This window comes from Pristis pectinata, chromosome 10 (genome assembly GCF_009764475.1).
Source record: "Pristis pectinata isolate sPriPec2 chromosome 10, sPriPec2.1.pri, whole genome shotgun sequence".
Taxonomy (NCBI): domain Eukaryota; kingdom Metazoa; phylum Chordata; class Chondrichthyes; order Rhinopristiformes; family Pristidae; genus Pristis; species Pristis pectinata.
In genome coordinates this window covers 46,366,873-46,386,479 of record NC_067414.1, presented here as the reverse complement: position 1 = coordinate 46,386,479, position 19,607 = coordinate 46,366,873, and the positions used below count along the sequence as shown (strand labels likewise).

Below are 19,607 nucleotides of genomic sequence, written 5' to 3'. Positions count from 1 at the left end.
GTCAAGGAATAATTTTGTCTAAATCTACAGCTGTCAGAGAACTGCTGGATGGCCTTCAAGGCATAGGAGAATTACACAAATAAAAAGGCTCTTCAACTCATGTTTATTTCATAAATGCTGGGGAATTTTTTTTAAATATTTAAACACATTCTATATATAAACAATACTTGTTACATGCAACCATTGTTTGACTGCAACAAAGGAATGTATTTGCATCTGTGTTGCCTCTAGAGAATTACTAATATTACAGTTTTGCACATTTACATGAAAATACTGGCAGGAGTCCAAGGTAGCCTAAAAAAATCTGCTTCATCCTAGCATTTCTTTCTTCCCTCCACCATCAGATGTTATCTGAGTTCTGGCAAGATTTCTCAGGATGTGGCTATGGATTAAAGAGTTACCAAATTAGCATTAAGCTTTAGTTGAGTAAATAGAACCTTGTTAAAGTACATAATAGAATTTTCATTGCACAAGTGAGATCTCTTACACAAGGGAAATGATATCAGACAAGCCAATGTGTATACCTGAAAAACAGCAATGGAAAGTACATAACAATGGTCAAGTGTTAATTTCCAGTAATATTTTACATCATTACAAGAAAATTTTAGAGCAACATTCAGAAGGATATGGTTATATATGCAACAATGCAATTCATAAAAGATACACGCATCACTTTGTAGGCATTATATGGCAACTCAAAGTATAACCAATACCAAATGCAATCAACCCTCTCCAGCCAGTGGTGGTTCTTCTCATGTAGTTCCTCCAGGTAAACAATGACTTGCTTCTATCCCATTTCTATGGGTTCTGAGGTCGCTAATGAGACCTTGGAACTATTTACAGTCTTTGTCTCAGGTGGGTAGTTTGGGAGATGCTTTGGTATTTTCATTGGTTCTACAGTGTGTGCCCCCAGCAAGTGGACTGGAGGTTCTCAATGCTATTTCAAATACTTCTCTTCTTTGATCTCTCATGGGCCAGGGATTCAATGGAAATGTTACATAGGCAATACATATGCAATAATAGGTCAGAGTTAGATCAGCACAAGGTAAAAGTCCCCAGCACTGGAGAACAAAAAGAATATTTCCTTACAACATCACGAATCATTTCCTCTGTCTACCTGGTAACCTCTTGCTGTGACAGTTGTGAATAGCATATCCATTTCCAAATCTGGTGTGGGACATCTGAGCAACTTGGCCAGCCCATCAGTGCTGACCGAATGTAATTAGGTCCTCAATAGTGGGGAGGTTGGTTGGAGGACGCTAATGTTGCTTTATTTACCTTGCCAGTGGATTTAGAGGATTTTGTAGAAAAGTGCTGGTGGTATCTCTTCAGTGTTTTGATGTGCCTACTGTAGGTAGTTCATGTCCCAGAAGCATACTGAAGGACAGGGGTCAACATTGCCTGGTAAACCACAAGCTTTGTTTCAGGTTTGAGGTTTTGATCTTCAAACTTTCCTTTCCTCATATGGCCAAAGGCTGTGGTAGGACACTGAAAGCAATGGTGAATTTCATCGGCTTTCTCTGCCTTCACTGAGATGCAATTCCCGAGATATGGGAAGTGGTTCATATTTTTGCAGAGCCTCATTGTGGACATTTATTATTGAAGTGGCTTATTTTATCAGTCTCTTCTCTCCATTGATTCAGTGAACGAGCTGATGATGACTTGGCGCTCGAGATCATGTTCTTACATGAGCTGCATACTGCAAGGAAATGACTCAGGTTGAGCCAGAGCTGAATAGTTCCCCGTTTGTCCAGTAGGATAGCTCCGTTCCAGCCTGAAGCTTGCAGGAGATGAGGTGGAGCACCGTTGTGAGAAAGACTGAAAAAAGCTTTGAGGTGATGACACCATTGACACTGAGTGAGTTTTATTGTGGACTCCTTGGCTAAAATCACGAGTTGCACTCCATCATGTAGCAGATGCACAATGGAGGCAAATTTCTGCAGAAACCCAAATTTGAGATGTGTACTGCACAGTTCCTCCTGACTGATTCAGTCAAAAGCTTTTGAGGATCAGAGAGTGGTAGATGTTGCTTCCTACATTTCTATTGCATTAGTGAATATCTGGTCCCTTTGGTCCACAATGCCAAAATAAAAGCCAATTCATATTAAACATACCAAGATAAATTCATGAATCAAATCATACCAGGTTGCAAAAGAATCAGTTAACCTCCTTTACATTCTCCCTTAGGACCAGCCTTTCACATGCATTAGCCTGCCATAGTGTACTGTTGTTGGCCTTGGAGGATGATCTGCTGTAGCTTTGGGCTAAGAGAAACTTGGGCTGCAGTGTGGTCTAGCCAGTTGACAGGAAACTAGAAAGGCTCTGGTGGAAACCCAGTGGCCATCATCCTGAGAGAGGATAATAAATAAATTCTCCACAGGGTATTTGCCACTTCCCCAGGAAAGAATTACAGCACCATGTTTGGTCAGAGGCTGAATTGCCGTGACATCTTACAAGCCACTTTGAAAACTGGTATCCGGAGTTCTTTTGGTTGTAATGCTACTACAGTGCCAGCAACCTGGGTTCAATTCTGGCTGCTGTCTGTAAGGAATATGAGCGTTCTCCCCGTGCCTGCGTGTGTTTCCTTCAGGTGCTCCGGTTTCCTCCCACATTCCAAAGGCATACAGGTTAGGAAGTTGTGGGCATGCTATGTTGGCGCCAGAAGTGTGACAACACTTGTGGGCTGCCCCATAACATTCTACACAAAAGATGCATTTCACTGTGTTTTGATGTACATGTGACTAATAAAGATATCTTATCTTAGAAGTCTGACCTTCCACCACAACACTTGAATGTGGGATGGCTGCTGCGATGGAAGGTGAGATGTTACCTGAAGGTTGGGACCCAAGATGTTTAAATGGAGCTGGTCAACACTGCAATAAACTTTACACAGGACCACATCCAGATCCTCAGCCTTGACTTCTAGTAATTTCAAGCACAGCCAGGTCCTCCCACTGCCTTTGCAGCATGTACCTGTGGGTCTTCTGGGTCCTTGTGGATAAATTACCAACTTTGCACCTCCACCAAGGCCGAGAGTGCAGTGTTGGAACACCATGTGACCTGCCATTTCTAATGTAATGCCACTATTAAATCCTTTTCCTTGTCGGACCACTTGCCACAGTAACATCTAACCAGTCATAAAATATAGCACAGAAACAAATCCTCCGACCAAATGAGTCCATGCTGACCATCAAGCATCATTTGCACTTATTCCCCACACACATCTATGAATTTCCCCCAAATTCCACTCACCTACAATGGGAGCAACTTACAGTGGCCAAACTCCACATGACAGCACTGTAGTTCAGGATTGAGCCTGGATCATTGGAGCTACAATTCCAATTACTGCCGCTGCCAACATAATAAATATTGGCTTGGTGAATGACTGTAAACAAGACTACTAGCCTCACATATTATAGGCAGGAAACACACAATCCTTCTTCTGTTCCACCTACATCAGATAATTTGTAACACAGTTACTTTGATGTAGTGACCTGTCTTGAGTCTCATCACAAGACCTGTAGACTCCTCCCCTTTAAGTCTTACTTTAAGTAATGGAACTTTGTTTTACATGGAGTCATCGCTGATCATCTGCAGAGGTGGAGAGCTCATAAACATAAGGGCTAATCCTGGTTCCAACCAGGGATCATACAAATGAACAGACAGCAAAGGTGATATGCTATTGACGTTAAACGCAATGAGCATGAATTGTAACTTCCACGCTCATTTTTGGGAACAGTCCAATTTGGGCCCTTCAGTTTATCCTGATTTGGAAAGGAGACAGAGGACTTCTAAGATTGTTACAAGTATGGAAAAGAAAACACAATATTATTTTGAATTAACTCACATGAGCAGAACTGGGAGAGACAGGTTCATACTAAGGATTAGTTATATTTTAGATTCACTGAATCAAGAAATATTCATTCAGGCAGTAATTTTGACTGGTACAAGTGAACTGGGGGCCCATTTTACCTCTCTCCCAATCGTTATTACCCACCACCTCAACAAATTGCTGAATATCCTGTGATTTCTAGAACTGAGTTGACAGCTTGCCAGGCACGTAAAGAGGCCCAGCCCACAGAAACAGCTTGAGCCTCATGCCAAAGATGTGTTAAATGTGACTCATTTACTAACTCTTTCCAATGTCATCCCTGAAGTTAGAACATAGGTTTTAAAAAAAAAACAAAATTTTTGAATGACTCATTAAAGCTGCATACAAGAACACAGGCATCCACTTCAAAGCTCCATCCCAATCCCAATGTGAATACTCTATACTTGGCCTCTTACACCATTCCAACAGAACTTGATGCAAACATGAAGAACAGCACATCTCCAACATGGCATACTACCTTGAACTCAACACTTTCAAATAATCAGCCATTCAAGTCTTGTGTTCCAGTTTCAAGCATTTACTTCCTTTCGCCACCTTTCATCTTCTGGTAATCTCAGATTTTATTCCTCTCCTTTCACTGCCTGACATGCTGAACACTTCCAGCATTCTCACTTTTTATTTCTGATTTCTCGCATCTCTAGGATTTTGCCTCTGGACTAAGACCCATCTCCCACTTAAAATGAGCATCAATATCACCAACAGCAACTTACACGGAGCAAAAATTAAACAAACATTCCTGACATTTTAAACATTATTTTTGATGCAAGCACAAAATGAAAAGGGATTTCTGGACAAAAATATCCTTTTACTTTTCACATGGTCTTCCTGCAATAAGATGTCATAGAGACACCTCCATAAAAATACATGTGGACAACTTTACATTCCAAGGAAATCATTGTTTACCGTAAACTAGAGAAAGCAAATTGTCCCTATTAATGTTGATCGAGGTCCTGGAAATGTTCATTTTACTTTTACAAAGGTGAAAATGCTACCAAGTTCTAAAAATTCAGAGTTCTTGAATATTGCCCAGCCCTTGCCTCCCAGTGCAGCTCAGATTGTTTTTGGCAGTAGTACATTGTATTTATAGTGAGAAAACTGAATGGGCTAAAATTTCATTGCCAATCTTTCATGCAGCTGTCACTGTTGGGATTACACTGCTACTCAGAAAAGCTTACAGGAGATAATTGTCCACAGATCTCTCCCTTAATTATCACTGGAATGAATGGTGGATTTCTCACCAGTGAAATTTAGTTAATTCAATATCTTTATTTATCCATTTACATAATATAGGCACCCCTGGCAACACCTGTTTTTGCAGTTGTAAGGTAATACAGCACAGAAACAGGTCCTTCAGCCCAACTCATCCATGCCAACCAAGATGCCCATCTAAGCTAGTCCCATTTGCCTGTGTTTCACCCATATGCCTCTAAATCTTTCCTATTCATGTACCTGTCCAAACATCTACTCCTAAATGCCTCTAAATAATGAATTGCCCCAAAGCTGTTTCAAAGGATAGTTAGAATCAACCAAATTGTTAAGGGTCTGGGTGTCCCATCAAAGCTCAAAAAAGCAAGGATACCATATTTCCTTCCTTTAAAAGGACAGTAGAGAACCACACATGATTTTACAACACCCTGGTTTCCATTACTAACACCAGCTTTTTAATGCCTATTTTCTTTTCTAAATTGAACTGTGCTGGTATTTGAACTCTTGCCTCCAGAGTAACTGCAGGCTTCAGGATCAAGTAATGTAGTTAATATGATAATGAATTTCAGTAACATCAATTGTTATTTTGTTCCTCATTTGGATGAAATTCAGTTTTAACATAAGTTTCGTCCATATGAGGATAAACCAAGGGGAATAATTTCCAGAAGCAGAAATAGTTCCCAAGAAACCTGTTCTTTGCTCATAATTCAACCCCACCTACCCATATTTTCACAATAGGTCTCATTTTCATCACTGTTTCATGACTGAGCCAGGCTGTGGTTCACCAGACTCTGTCTTCCAGAACTTATTGCCCTATTTTCCACCCATGCCATTTTATTCAACTGGTTCCAGCTTTGAAGTGGGCCAAGGAATAATCATCAATATAACAGAGCATTGAGTGACCATAACAGTAGCCATCACAGGGATGACCATGGGCTGCACTAAAAATAAGGCAAAATAGAAGTTGTACATTCATCCACAGTTGGCATGAATACTCATTCTTGACTGCAAGTCTAAAATTCAAGTTTAAATTTTCTGCACATATTTGATTAATAAGGTTTGTTAAAAAGAGTTAACATTTTCCACTCACATCATTATCTTGCTACACTATATCCTCATTAACCTCTTTCTCAATCAATAAACTCATATTCGAAAAGCGTAACTGGAAATCGGAAATAAAACACAGAAAAGCTGGAAATGCTCAGCAAGTCAGGCAGCATCTGTGGAGGGAAAAACAGTTAACAGTTATGACCTGTCAACAATAGTGAAATGTGAACTCTGTCTCTCCACAGATACCATCTAACCTTAAGAATAAGCCATTTCAGAGTACAGGATGCAATTCTGCTGAATGGCAGAGACCATTGCCTTAGATAAATCTTGGCTATTTCTGTATTGTAGGAATTAGAAATTGAAAGTCCTTTAATTAGTTTTTAGCAGATGGCAAACAGTGAGTCATGCATCAGAGGTTCCTCTCCGTACTACCAATGAACGAGGCATCCTGCCAGCAATATGGCTTGTCTAAAACTATCCCCTTCATATTTCTTTATTTTGTTCATAATATTTTGCTTAGCAGTACAATTTAGCTTTTCAGAATGAGTTATTGATCTGAAGTTGGAATCTGAATGGACTGAATGCAGATTCTGAATAAATAAAAAGATATTTGGCTAATTCACCCAGCTCAGATTTCAAGGTGGCTAAAACATGCCTGCCTCTCTCTGTAGAGGAGTGTTCAGTGTATTGCCACTCAATCATGTAGAAAATATTTATACCCGATCCAGGAGCTCAGGGCTACCATGGTACAAGGTTCCTGGCTACACCATGGATGATGAATATTTTCTTTCAGATACAGGTGTGATCCCGTAAAAGCAACAAGCATAGATCCAATGCAAAAGAAAACTCCCTTTACTCTACCTAGAGAATGAATCTTTTCTCAATTCTCCACATTTCCTTCCATTCTCACCTAAAGGTGCATGATGGAGTATTGTTCTTCAGGGAACAGACACCATCTGCTATATTACCTAATGGCTATAATTCATGTTGACTCCAGCCATATGCTTGAAGATGTCAGCATTTGGAAGCAGATTTTTTTTTTTAAATTAATCACTTTTCAGGATCTGTGTACTGGTGGCAATGCCAGCATGTACTGTCCATTCCCAATTGCCCTCAAAAAGGTGGCGATGAACTGCTGCATTCCTTCTGGTGAAAATACTCCCACAGTGCTTCTGGGGAGGGAGTCTGAGGATTTAGACCCAGCAACAATAAATGATTGCTGATAATACATACAACTCAGTAATCTGTGCAACTTGGTAGAGAACCTACAGGTGGGTGGTGATCCTGCCCACCTGAAGCCTTTACCCTTCTTGCTGGTTGAGGTCATGGGCTTGGGAATGACCTGTTGGAGTGACCTAGGTGAGTACTTGGTACACACTGTAACCACATTGCATCAGAAGTGAAGGGTGTGGAAGGGATAACATTGAATGGGTTGCATCGTCCTGGACGGTGTTAAGCTTCTTGAGTGTTTTTGGAGCTGCACTCATCCATTCAAGTGGAGAGAAATCCACCAAGCTCCTGGCTTGTGCCTTGCAGGTAGTTGAAAGGCCTGGAGGTGAGTCATTCATTGCAGGATCCCTGGTTTCTGACCTGCTCTAGCAGCCACAATATTTATGTAGAGGTCCAGTCGAGTTTACAGTCAATGATGACCCCCAGGACATTGATTATGGGGACTTGGAAATGGTAATGCCATTGAATGAGAAGGGTAGATGGTCACTGCCTGGCATTTCTATGGCACAAATCCATTTGCCAATTAACAGTTTGTGCCTGAAAGTTGCTTAGGTCTTGCATGTAAGTGTGATCTGCTTCATTTGCTGAGGAGATACAAATAGAATTTAGCATTGCACAATCATCAGAAAACATTTCCACTTCTGACTTTATGATGACAGGAAGATTATTGATGGAGCAGCTCAATATGGTCAGGCTGAGGACACCACTCTAAAGAACTTCTGCAGTAGTATCCTAGGGCTGGGATGATTGACCTCTTACATCCACAACCACATTCCATGAGGTTTGACTTCAACCATCAGCGTGCTTTCCATTGATGCCCACTGACTTGTGTATTAACAGGCCTCCTTGATATCAAAGGCAGTGACTTTCACCTTACCAATAGATATGGAGAGATCCAAACAGGGCATCAATGAACCATTTATGAGCTCAATGTCTTTTATACACACTTTGAAAGGGAGAATAGCACTACACCTGTGCAAATCCCCACAGCATCTGGCAACCGTGATCTCTGTTTCAGAGGCCAGTAAACCCTCACAAGGCCTCAGGCCCCGATGGTGTACCTGGCCGGTCACTGAAAACCTGTGCCGACCAACTGGCTGGATTGTTAGAGGACATCTTCAGCCTCTCGCTGCTGTGGTCTGAAGTTCCCACCTGCTTCAAAAGAGCAGCAATCATACCAGTGCCCACTGAGAGTAGGGTGAGTTGCCTCAGTGACTATCGCCTGGTAGCACTCACATCTACTGTGATGAAGTACTTTGAGAGATTGGTTATGGCTAGAATTAACTCCTGCCTGAGTAAGGACCTGGACCTGCTTCAATTTGCCCTCCACAACAGGTCAGTGTGTGGACACAATCTCACTGGATTCCCACTCTGCTTTGGAGCACCTAGACAGTCTGCTACTTATCGATTACAGCTCAGCATTCAACACCATCATTCCCTCAGTACTGATCAACAAGCTTCAAAATCTGGGCCTCTGTACCTCCCTCTGCAACTGGATCCTAGACTTCCTTATCAGGAGACCACAGTCAGTGGGGATCAGCAATAACATCTCCCCCTCACTGACTATCAACACAGGCACACCTCAAGGATGTGTGCTTAGCATGCTGCTCTACTCTCTCTACACTCATGACTGTGTGGCTAAGCACAGCTCAAATGCCATCTATAATTTTGCTGATGAGACCACTGTTGTTGGTAGAATCTCAGATGGTGACAAGGCGGCGTACAGGAGAGAGATAGATCGGCTGGTTGAGTGGAGTGGCGACAACAACCTCACACTCAATGTCATCAAGACCAAGGAATTGATTGTGGACTTCAGGAAGGGGAAGTTGGGAGCACACACCAGTCCTCATTGAGGGGGGGGGGGGGGGTCAGCAGTGGAAAGGGTGAGCAGCTTCAAGTTCCTGGGCACCAACATCTTGGAGGATCTATCCTGGACCCAACACATTGACGCAATCACAAAGAAGTCACGCCAGTGGCTCCAACATTAGGAGTTTGAGGAGATTTGGTATGTCACCAAAGACTCTTGCGGATTTCTATAAACGTACGGTGGAGAGCATTCTGACTGGTTGCATCGCTGCCTGGTATGGAGGCTCCAATGCACAGGATTACAAGAGACTGCAGAGGGAAGCCAAGCCAAAATATCTATTCTGCTTTTCTGGCTGAGCATGGATGTGAATACTTCAGCCCGGTCTTTAATACTCAATTGCAGGGCCATGTCAACATTCAGGAAGGGATGTTCTTGGAGCCTTCTCCTCCTATTAGTTCTTTAACTGTCAAACATGACAAGATGTGACAGGACTGCTGAGCTTTTATCTGTTATTTTAGCTGTCGGATTGTTTAGCTCTGTCTATTGCATAATACTGTTTAGCACACATGTAGTCCTGTGCCCTAGCTTTACCAAGTTGATACCTTCGTTTTAGTATGCCCGGTGCCACTTCAGCCTCCTTATTGAATGTCCTGGCCCACTAGTTTTCCCACAGAGTCTAGTCAAGCTGTTCAGCAGAAAATTTAAATCAAACCTCAGGCTGTGGCTATTTTTATTAATCATTCCTTGGGCATTGTCTTCATTCACTGGGTCTTTGGAGGGGCCTGAATGAGGCATTTCCAAAAGAGTGCTCAGACTTCAACCATGTACATATTCTCCCTTTCCAACACACTTATTTGCTGATCATGTTTGAGAAACTGTGGGAGAGTTGTGCTTTGGGGTTACCTCTAATCTAAGCTTGATGAAACTCATTTCAGGGACCCTGTGGTCATCAGCAAGCAGAGAATTCAATCAAGCATTTTTGAACTGGGTTTTAACCTGGATTACAAAGGTTAAACAATAGTGGGCTAATGTATCACTTTTTCCCATTTTTTTTTCTCTCATAACTTCACAATGTGTCACATTGAGAGGACAAATCAAGAAACCAGGCTTTTGTAACATGACACATGACTGAGAATGTGGTTAGACCAATAAAAAATGAACACTGCTTATTCCTTTCTAAAATGTGAATTGCATGTGAATTTGTTCTAGCTTATTTCTTCTGATACACTATGGAGTGTATAAATGTCTGATCATGGCTCTAGTCTGTTGCTGGATCAGTTTCTGGGTCTTGGCAAGCCCGGTGACAAAAGGTTACACTCCCTTAAAAGGTGTTCCTTACAAGGTTGGTGCGAGTCCCCCTCTCTCACAATATGATTTGAGAATTAGCACACAAATCTAGAAGCCCAGGGATGTACCCAAGAACTAATAGTCCAAGGTTTCTGGCAGTCCAGTGATGAATAATTTTATTTGCAAACCCAATATTCAGTTTTAAATTGAAAACCTGAATATTTGCAAATATTCATCCCACCACAATCATTGAAAATATATACGTTTCACATCTCTACTCACACATTAAAATTCTTTAGACAACATCTTTCATACTATGTCCAATCAAAGGCCAGAATCATGCAGTCTACACATACCTCTGATGAATAGAAGGACCTAGGTGTTCCCACTGGAAGGCTTTGTAGCAAGAAGTTCTGTCAGGGGATGTTGGACTCCCATACATTTAATCAATATGAATTAATATCAAACAATTTCCTCATTTTCCTCACCTTCCCATCCCCATTTTTCATAATTTGCCTTTATCAAGGCAATATTTCTGGTTTAAAATTATGCACCAATTAAGTTCTTATATCAGTGTAGGTGGTTTCTGTGAATCTGGCACATTCTATATCTAGCATTTACTACCCCAACTCTTTTTCAACCAATGTTGAGTCCATGATCTCCACAAAAAAACCATAAACCAAGATCTCCATCCATTAAGCCAATCCCTTTGAAATGTAATATTCATTCACATAGATCTGTTAAATTGGGTTTTTGTGTTCACTTTGCTCTGCGCCGCTACCACTCTTTCAGATTTTGTAAAACAGAAATCGAAGTGTACTACATTCTCATTGAGCCAACCTTTGATTGTAATCATTCTTTTAGACTTGGCTGGTTTCTCAACTACTAGTTCTCCCAGCTATGCCATGACCAGGCTTCAATATCATTTGGCCCATTCCTTACTCCATGCAAAACCAGCAAGCAAAGAATGCACATTTTTGAACAGGCTTAAAAATTAGGTTAAACAATTTCAACTCGCTTCTAGCCTAAGGATGTTCTTAAAGCACAGCAAAGGAGAGCACTTGCCTCCTCTCAACACTCCTAACAGTATGTTAATATTGCCAGTTCCATCTGTTATATCTGTCTTTGGGTACCGTCAAACCTGTTTTGAGTCTTCTATCTCTATTAAAAGGAGATCCCTTCCAGCAATATTACCATCTGTTACCTTTTGGGTTCAAATCAATATCCCAAACCTACTTAAGTCACATTAAAAGTTCTAATATCCCCCTACTCCTACATCATCATTTCGTAAGTTCCTTTCTGCCAGAATAAAGAATGTTGGCCCTACACCATGATCTTCCCAATCCACAGTTTGTGTACTTATGAAAATACTGAAGATCATAAATCACTCCAGGCATATAAACCAATCTGTTGAGATCTACCAAAAACATGTTTGTTTATTTCATTATGGCTACTGGGAAAACTAAACTATTGATTTCTACAAACTGGTTTTTAAGGCTGCACAAGCCTGCAGAGCATTAGCCTTTCAAAACTACTTCATGTAAAATATTTTATGGTAGGGAAATCTTTAGCATTATTTCAAACATTCCTTCCTTACACCAAATCAAATTCAAATATATGTTTTACAGGTATATACCTGTCTAAATTCTGATCTTTTCCAAGCTTTAATATATTACAAACTAAAATCATATTTAACTTTAACTCTCTTAACTTCAATTTACTGTAAAGGATGTAAGGGAATGCAGTTGATGGGTATGCTCTGAGAACGGGCATAGACTCAGTGGGCTGAATGTCCTCCTTCTCTGTTGTGAGAAAATATGAGAACTCTTCTTTTTCTTGAATGTGCCTTTCACAGAATGCTCCAATAAGCTGGAGCGTGCACACTCACCTCTAACATTGGTATTGCTGGAGAAGACCCTCAATAAGCCCCACATCTTAGGAAGGATGTGCTGACGTTGGAGAGGGTTCAGAGGAGATTTACGAGAATGATTCCGGGAATTAAAGGGCTTAAGTATGATGAGCGTTTGTCGGCTCTTGGACTGTACTCACTGGAGTACAGAAGGATGAGAGGGGACCTCGTAGCGACATTTAAAATGTTGACAGGTAAGGATAGAGTAGATGTGGCTAGGCTGTTTCCCTTGGTGGGAGAGTCCAGGACCAGAGGGCACAATCTTAGAATTAGAGGGTACAGTTTCAAGACAGAGATGAGGAGAAATTTCTTTACCCAGAGGGTGGTGAAATTGTGGAACTCCTTGCCACGCACAGCAGTGGAGGCCAGATCAGTGGGGGTGTTCAAGGAGGAGATAGACAGATATCTAAATAGTCAGGGTATCAAGGGATATGGGGATAAGGCTGGAAAATGGGATTAGAATAGTTTTTTTTTCCTCTTTTCTTTTTTTCCCACCCCATTTCTTTTTCCCTTTTCCTTGGAGCAGACTCGATGGGCCGAATGGCCTGCTTCTGCTCCCTTGTCTTGTGATCTTGTGATAATAGGCGGAGAAAACCCTCAAGAGGAAGCTCACAGAGATCACAAAGCCAATGGTCAGGTCCAAATATCCCTGGAGTCCTAAGTGAACCTGTGAATGTGCATCTTACTGTTTTCTTTCCCTCAACCACCTGGTTATTGCTATTAGGCAAAGGCATTAAAAGGCACTAGAAGGTCAAGAGGTGAGAAAGATTTTCCCAATACTACCCATTTAATGTGCTTACAATATCACGGTGTCACAAGATGCCCTTGAGGCTACAGCAGGGGAAGATCACCAACTTCCCTACAGCTACCCCTTTCCAAAAAAAGGAATGCAGAGAGGAATACATTGGGGTTGGCCTCAGTTCATCCCTAACAACTCAATAACACGGGGTGGCACAGCTCCAGGGACCCAGGTTCAATCAAGAATTGCATGTGTGAAGTTTGCATACTCTCTGTGATCAGGTGGGATACCTCTGGGTGTTACCAAACACGTGGGCTGGTATGTTAGTTGGCCACTGTAAATTGCCCCAAGCGCGCAGGTGAGCAGTAGAATCTGAGAAGGAATTGGTGAGAATATGGAAAGAATTTAAAAAATTGGTTCAGTGTGAATGGGTGTTTGATGGGGATTTGGTGGGCCAAAGGGCCTGTTTCAATGCTGTGTGCCTCTATGACTCTGTGCTCTATGGTGCTCCTGGGGATGCCACCAAACCCAATACCACCTGTCCGTATGAAGTACCTCCACCTGAAGTGCCAACTGTCCATTTCCTCCTGCAGATGCTACCTGACCGCTGAGTTCCTCCAGCGGTTTGAGTTTTGCTCCAATACCATCTGCAGCTGGATGATCATTAACTCAGAGATCGAAAAACAGGAAACGCTGGAAACACTCGAGGTCAGTCAGCAGTCGTGGAGAGCAAACAGAGTTATCATTTCCAGCCAAAGACCCTTTGTCAGAACTGAGAAAGGGAGAAAACAATACACAAAAAGTGCTGGAGGAACTCAGCAGGCCAGGCAGCATTCATGAAGTGAAATAAACAGGCCGAGAATATTAACCGTCTGCGCACAGGCACTGCCTGTTCTGCTTGATATTTTCAACATTCTCCTTCTAGTTTTGGGTTTCACCTACAGCTCTGAGCTGCATTTCACAAATGTTAATATATCCCTTTGTTTTTTTCCCCTCTCACTAATTACCCTCATTAATCTATAATTAGATGATTCCATAAACATTGAGATCACCCGGGCAACTCTGGCCTATCCCTATGAGAGATGCTCCCTTTGTCCCATCCACCCACGCCCATCCACTTTACAACTGACTACTTCTGTTGCAGTGTTTCCACCCAAAATGTCATCATTTCCTTTCCCCCCACAGATGCTGTTTGACTCACTGAATTCCTCCAGCAGATTGTTCAACTTAAAACAAACTTTTTTTTCCTCTCGAGACACAAGGAATTCTGCAGATGCATCTGGAGTGATACACAAAAAGTGCTGGAGGAACTCAGCAGGTCAGGCAGCAACCACGGAGGGAAGTAAACAGTCGATGTTTCGGTCCAAGACCCTTCATCGGGGCAGAAGGAAGAGGGCAGAAGCCAGAATAAGAAGGTAGGGGTGGGGGTGGGGAGGGGAAAAGGGGGAGGAGTACACACAGGCAGGGGATAGGTGAGATGGAGAAGGTGGGGGAGACGTAATAAGCTGAGAGGTGATTTCAGTAACCCCACCCCCACACTCCTTTGTCTTCTCTTATTTCTATGGCTCCCTCCCCCACCTTGATGACCTGCCCATCTCCTCTCCTCCCCCACCCTTCATTCCATGATCCACTGCCCTCACCTACCAGATTCCTTTTTCCTCACCCTCTTCTACCTATCACCTCTCTGCTTATAACATCTTTTCCCCGTCCCCCAACCGCCATCATCCCCTCTCACCCGAACTCGCCTATCACCTGCCTGTGTGTACTCCAGCAGTAGAAATAAAAAGAAAAATTGCTGGAAACACTGAGGTGGTCAGGCAGCACCTGTGGAAAAAGATTCCTTCTTCAGAACTGGGAGAGTCAAACTAGGTCCCCTCCCTCAACTTTTTCTGGTACATTGATGATTGCATTCAACTTGCTCCCTGTGCTCAAACAGAACTCAAAAATTTAATTACTTTTGTTGCCAATTTCCACCTGCACTTCACCTTACAATGATCCATTTGACTCTTCCCTTCCTTTTCTGAATGTCTATCTCCATCTCAGGGGAAAGGCTTGGTGACAAACATCCACAACAAGCTGACAGACTCTGACAGTTAACTTGATTATGCTTCCTCCATTCCATTATCCCAGTTCATCTGATGATGAGACTCTCCACCTGGGTGCCTCTGAAATGTCTTCCATCTTGCTGAACCATGTCTTTACCTCTACCATAGTGATAGAGCCCTTGACTGTCTCACATCTATTTCCAATATCTGTTCTCACTCACTCTCCCCTGGATCGAGCAAGAATACAGTTCCTTTGGTCCTCAGCTTCCACTCCAACAACCTCCACATTCTATGGATCATCCTTCACAATTTCCACAATCTTCAGTGAGATTCACTACCAAAAATAATCTTACCCTCTCCTTTCAGCATTCTTAAGGAACTGTTCCTTTTGCAACACCTTGGCCCACTTTTCTGTCTCATTCAAACACTCTCCTCCTCATGGCATCTTCTCAGTAAACCACAAGGGATAAAACACCTACTCTTTTACCACTTCCTTTCCCAATCAAGTACTGGGACCCAATCAATCCTTGCAGGTGAAGCAGCAATTCACTTGTACTTTTTCTAATCTCGTGCACTTCATTCAGTGATCAGAATGTGGTGTCCTCTACTTTGGAGTAATTAAACACAGATTGGATCACAGTTCAGTCCACAGGGGTGACTCTGAGCTTCCTCTTGCCTGTCACTTTAATTCTTTGTCCCACTGCCACTTTGACCTACTTGTCTGTAGTATCTTGTTCTGTTATTACAAAGCCCAGTGCAAGCTTGGCCAACAACATCTTACTGTCCATTGAAGCACACTGCAGCTCTCACTCTCTTTATCCCACAGAAACCCTGGCCTCATCCTATCAAAGATATTCCCTTTGTACCCTTAACTACCCACACCCTCTCTGCAACTAAAATTTTCCCTCTTCCCCAGTTCTGATATTGTGTACCATTAACTCGGCTTCTCTTTCCCCAGATGCTTCCTGATTAATTGAGCTATTCCAGCATGTCCTGTTTTTACTCAGGTTTCCAGCATCTGATGCTCGACTGATTTTCCATCCAGAAAGTATAGAAAAGTGTGATTTCCATCACAAGGTTAGAGGCCCTATAATCTGTGCAAAACTTACCGGATTTCCATCTGAAGGATCTGTTCATGAAGGAGTTTTGCCATTTAGCATATTTTGAGGTCAAGGAGTATGTGCTATACAATGCTCTTAAGTGAGGTTCATCCTACACAAATGAAGAATTGTGTTGACTACAAAGCAAGAGCATAGTCTAATCCATATGTAATATTATCAGATTTTTGTGTATTTTAAGAAGAATTTGTACTATTTATGGGCAGAACTGGAGTAATGTTGTCTATAATTTCTGTTTTGGCATGCTTTGTGTAGATGTTTGTACACTTCTATGAAATGTGTTTATTTTTGAATTTTAACCAAGTTCAAGATCCTACAGTTTTATTTCAGTGAGGAGCAGGGGTTTAACCTTGCTCCTGACCAATGTCTATCCTTCAATCAACATAATTAAAAATCATCACCTTGCCATCTGTAAATTATCTGCCACCAAGTTTCCTGCAATGCTTCCGATGTCAGTGTGCGTTTGACTGCAAAGAATTAAAGTTGTGAAAGGTGATAGATAACTAAGTAAATCTTTTTCTATAGTACATATGCCTGAATTTCCAAAGCTTTTAGTTTAATTATGTGCATTTTGTGGAATTCTGTTAAAAGTTTTTTTTAATTAAAATACACCCTGTCACAGGGCTTACTCCAATCTACTGGCGCTGTCAAAGAAATAAAGGATTTTGGCCAAGGAACACAGTTCCCTTCTGGAACCATGCTAACTTGAGTGCTTTGTACAGATACAATGGGATGGCATTGATTCCTTGGGAACACAGAAATTCATCATAAACAGCTGAAGGAACACTCCACCTCCAAAAATAACCACCTACATAAAACACTACCTGTGTTAGAATCACACTGGCCTCATCGGCCATCTCAGAATTGAAGTGGAAGCAATTCAGTTGTCAGATAGTCCTCAAATGTAGCCCTGATAATGGATTTAAGATTCTTGGAATGCAATTAAGATTAATTTCTTTGGTTATTTTAACTTGTTCATATAAGAACCATATTTTCCCATTTTCAATCCTATGGTCTTTTCAAATATATAATAACCACCTCAATGACCAATGCTTCACAAATTTCAAAAACAGCATCAATCGATTAAGATTTATTCACCTACAACTTTAGTTTACCAAGGAATTCCTCAGAATAAAGCCATTGCTTTAATTTGGGATATCTTTGGAGAGGACCTGTTGCTCATTTTAATACAAGGACGAGTTCAAACTTTGGATGATGATTCCTGTCAAAACTAGTAGGAACACATTCAGGATTGTATTTATCCTTAGTTTCAAGCAAGTTTACATTTGCAATTAATATTGTACAGAAAACTGAAGGGTAGATAACATCCCACGTTTCCGATAACTCAATGCATAGTATATATTCAAAGACTAAATACCATATAAATGATTAATAGCTTGCCCTGATTTAGTAAACCTAATTTGCCAAGAGGACTGAAATCCTGAAAAGCAAGATTCCATCTCCATGACAATTTAGCTTGGGTAGTAGGAGTGGTTGAAACAATCATTGGTCCTTGTGTAATCTTTCACATTCCTAAACCAGTTTTACCAGTTATGTTTTTTGTTACTCATTTTCTGACCCTACAGTCTGCAAACTCCAATTATACAAGCCTCTCCACAGCCAACTCGAACCAACTGAAGCAATGTACAATCTTTGCTTGTTATTCAACAAGACCTCTTTTAATTACACATCTGCTCTGTTGCCAAGGTGTGGAACTTCCTGGTCACATCACTGCCGCTCCTTCTAGACTGAAGGATTTCTATTCCACAGACTCATCACAAAAGAATAATGTTTTCAGGGCTTTTCTTCAAGAAGTTTCCCACTCCACTTTTGATGGATTTAACTAAACCGTGAGCTCTGCACATTACTTTCCAAACTTCGCTGTCACCCTGTGCCCAAGTCAATCAATAACAGGTCCTTGCATGGTCATATCTCACTGACTGAATGATCTTTGCCACCCTTTCCTCCCAGCCATCATTCAACTTGTTCCCATTCTCTCTTCTCCAAGTCTGTGGCAAGTGACTCACCACCCCTCCCCCCAAAGCCTTTCCACCTTCTACAAGGCATAAAAGGATTGTAATGGAATTTTCTCCACTCGCCTGGAGAAGCACAGCTCCAACATCAATCATGAAGCTCAACACCATCCAGAAAAGCAACTGCTAGACTAAAACCACATGCACTATCCCAAACCTTAAATCCATTATGCCATAATAGCAGTATTATCTAAAGCATTCTTTGTAGCAATTTATCAATTATAGCACTTCTCCCACAGTGAAGAATTAAGACAAAGGTACATGAAAACATCACTACCTGCAGTTCACACACAAATGTTCATTGCAGATATATTACCATTCCTTCTTCATTACTGGATCTAAATCCTGGAACTCCTTACCCATCAACACTGGCAGAACACCTCCACTGAAAGAATGGCAGCGGTTCAAGAAGGTAATACATCACCTTCTCCAAGGCATCTCAGGTCAGGCATTAGATGCTGGCATCACAATGAAATTTCACATCCCATAAATTAATAAAATAAATCAGAATCAATTTTCCAACCAATAATCTAATGCATTGTGTAATACTTTTCCAAAGCCAGTGAACTTTGGGAACTCCCTTATTTCCTTCAAAGGTTCCTAAATATCTATTGGTTCCCTTATTACCCTTCCCTACCACCTAAAAACCATCCTGATTAGCACCCATTCCTCTGCCTTACAACAAAATGATTAAAATATATTTACTAATGCGTTTTGCAATTCTCTGACATCAGTTAAATATATTGAACCTTAAGAGGACATTTATTTATTATTGAATCTTCCCCACACCTCAAAGTGACTCACACAAAGCACAATTCACGTCCACCAACAACCTGCAGTTACTATTTTCTGCTGACGCCGAGACAAAGACACTATTCAACATCAGTCACCGAATAATAATAACAACTAAGAATCCTGCTTTGTTATTATCTATCTGGCACCAGCAGCTAGCCTGAAGTGTATTCCAGGTTATAAATAAAATTGAAGAGCTGACTGTCTCAATTGCTGTAGTTACAGCAGCACATTCTGAAACTTGCTGACCACCTACATCTGAGCAGATCACTTCCTCATCGAACAGTCACACCTAGTTTGCTCTGTTTGTTAGCATCCCAACCTCATGCTGCTCGTGTGGATTTGTCCCTTGCCTGTTAAGAGTACAAATTCATAAATTCACAGTAGCAGGAAAACAAGGAGGTGGTGGGGAAGGGTGCCAATCAGAATGGAGGCCTCTGGCTGGGGACCAAGTGGCCCCATGTTAGTCAGGTCTGGGAAAGCAGGCAGTACATCATTG

At 41.5% G+C, this 19,607-nt stretch overlaps 1 protein-coding gene across 4 annotated transcripts in view; it reads right to left on the bottom strand.

Annotated features, from left to right (window-relative positions):
• The window catches only part of LOC127575055 (synaptotagmin-like protein 1), a 198,593-nt gene that overhangs the window by 151,937 nt on the left and 27,049 nt on the right, over window positions 1-19,607 (bottom strand). Inside the window, exon 1 of one of the 4 annotated variants that reach the window (XM_052024685.1) lies at window positions 18,676-18,782. The exons of the other annotated variants lie outside the window; for them this stretch is intronic. Coding sequence (XP_051880645.1) covers window positions 18,676-18,737 — 62 coding nt within the window. The 5' untranslated portion in view covers window positions 18,738-18,782. Of the gene's footprint in view, window positions 1-18,675; window positions 18,783-19,607 lie in introns of those variants that run through there. 4 annotated transcript variants of the gene reach the window in all.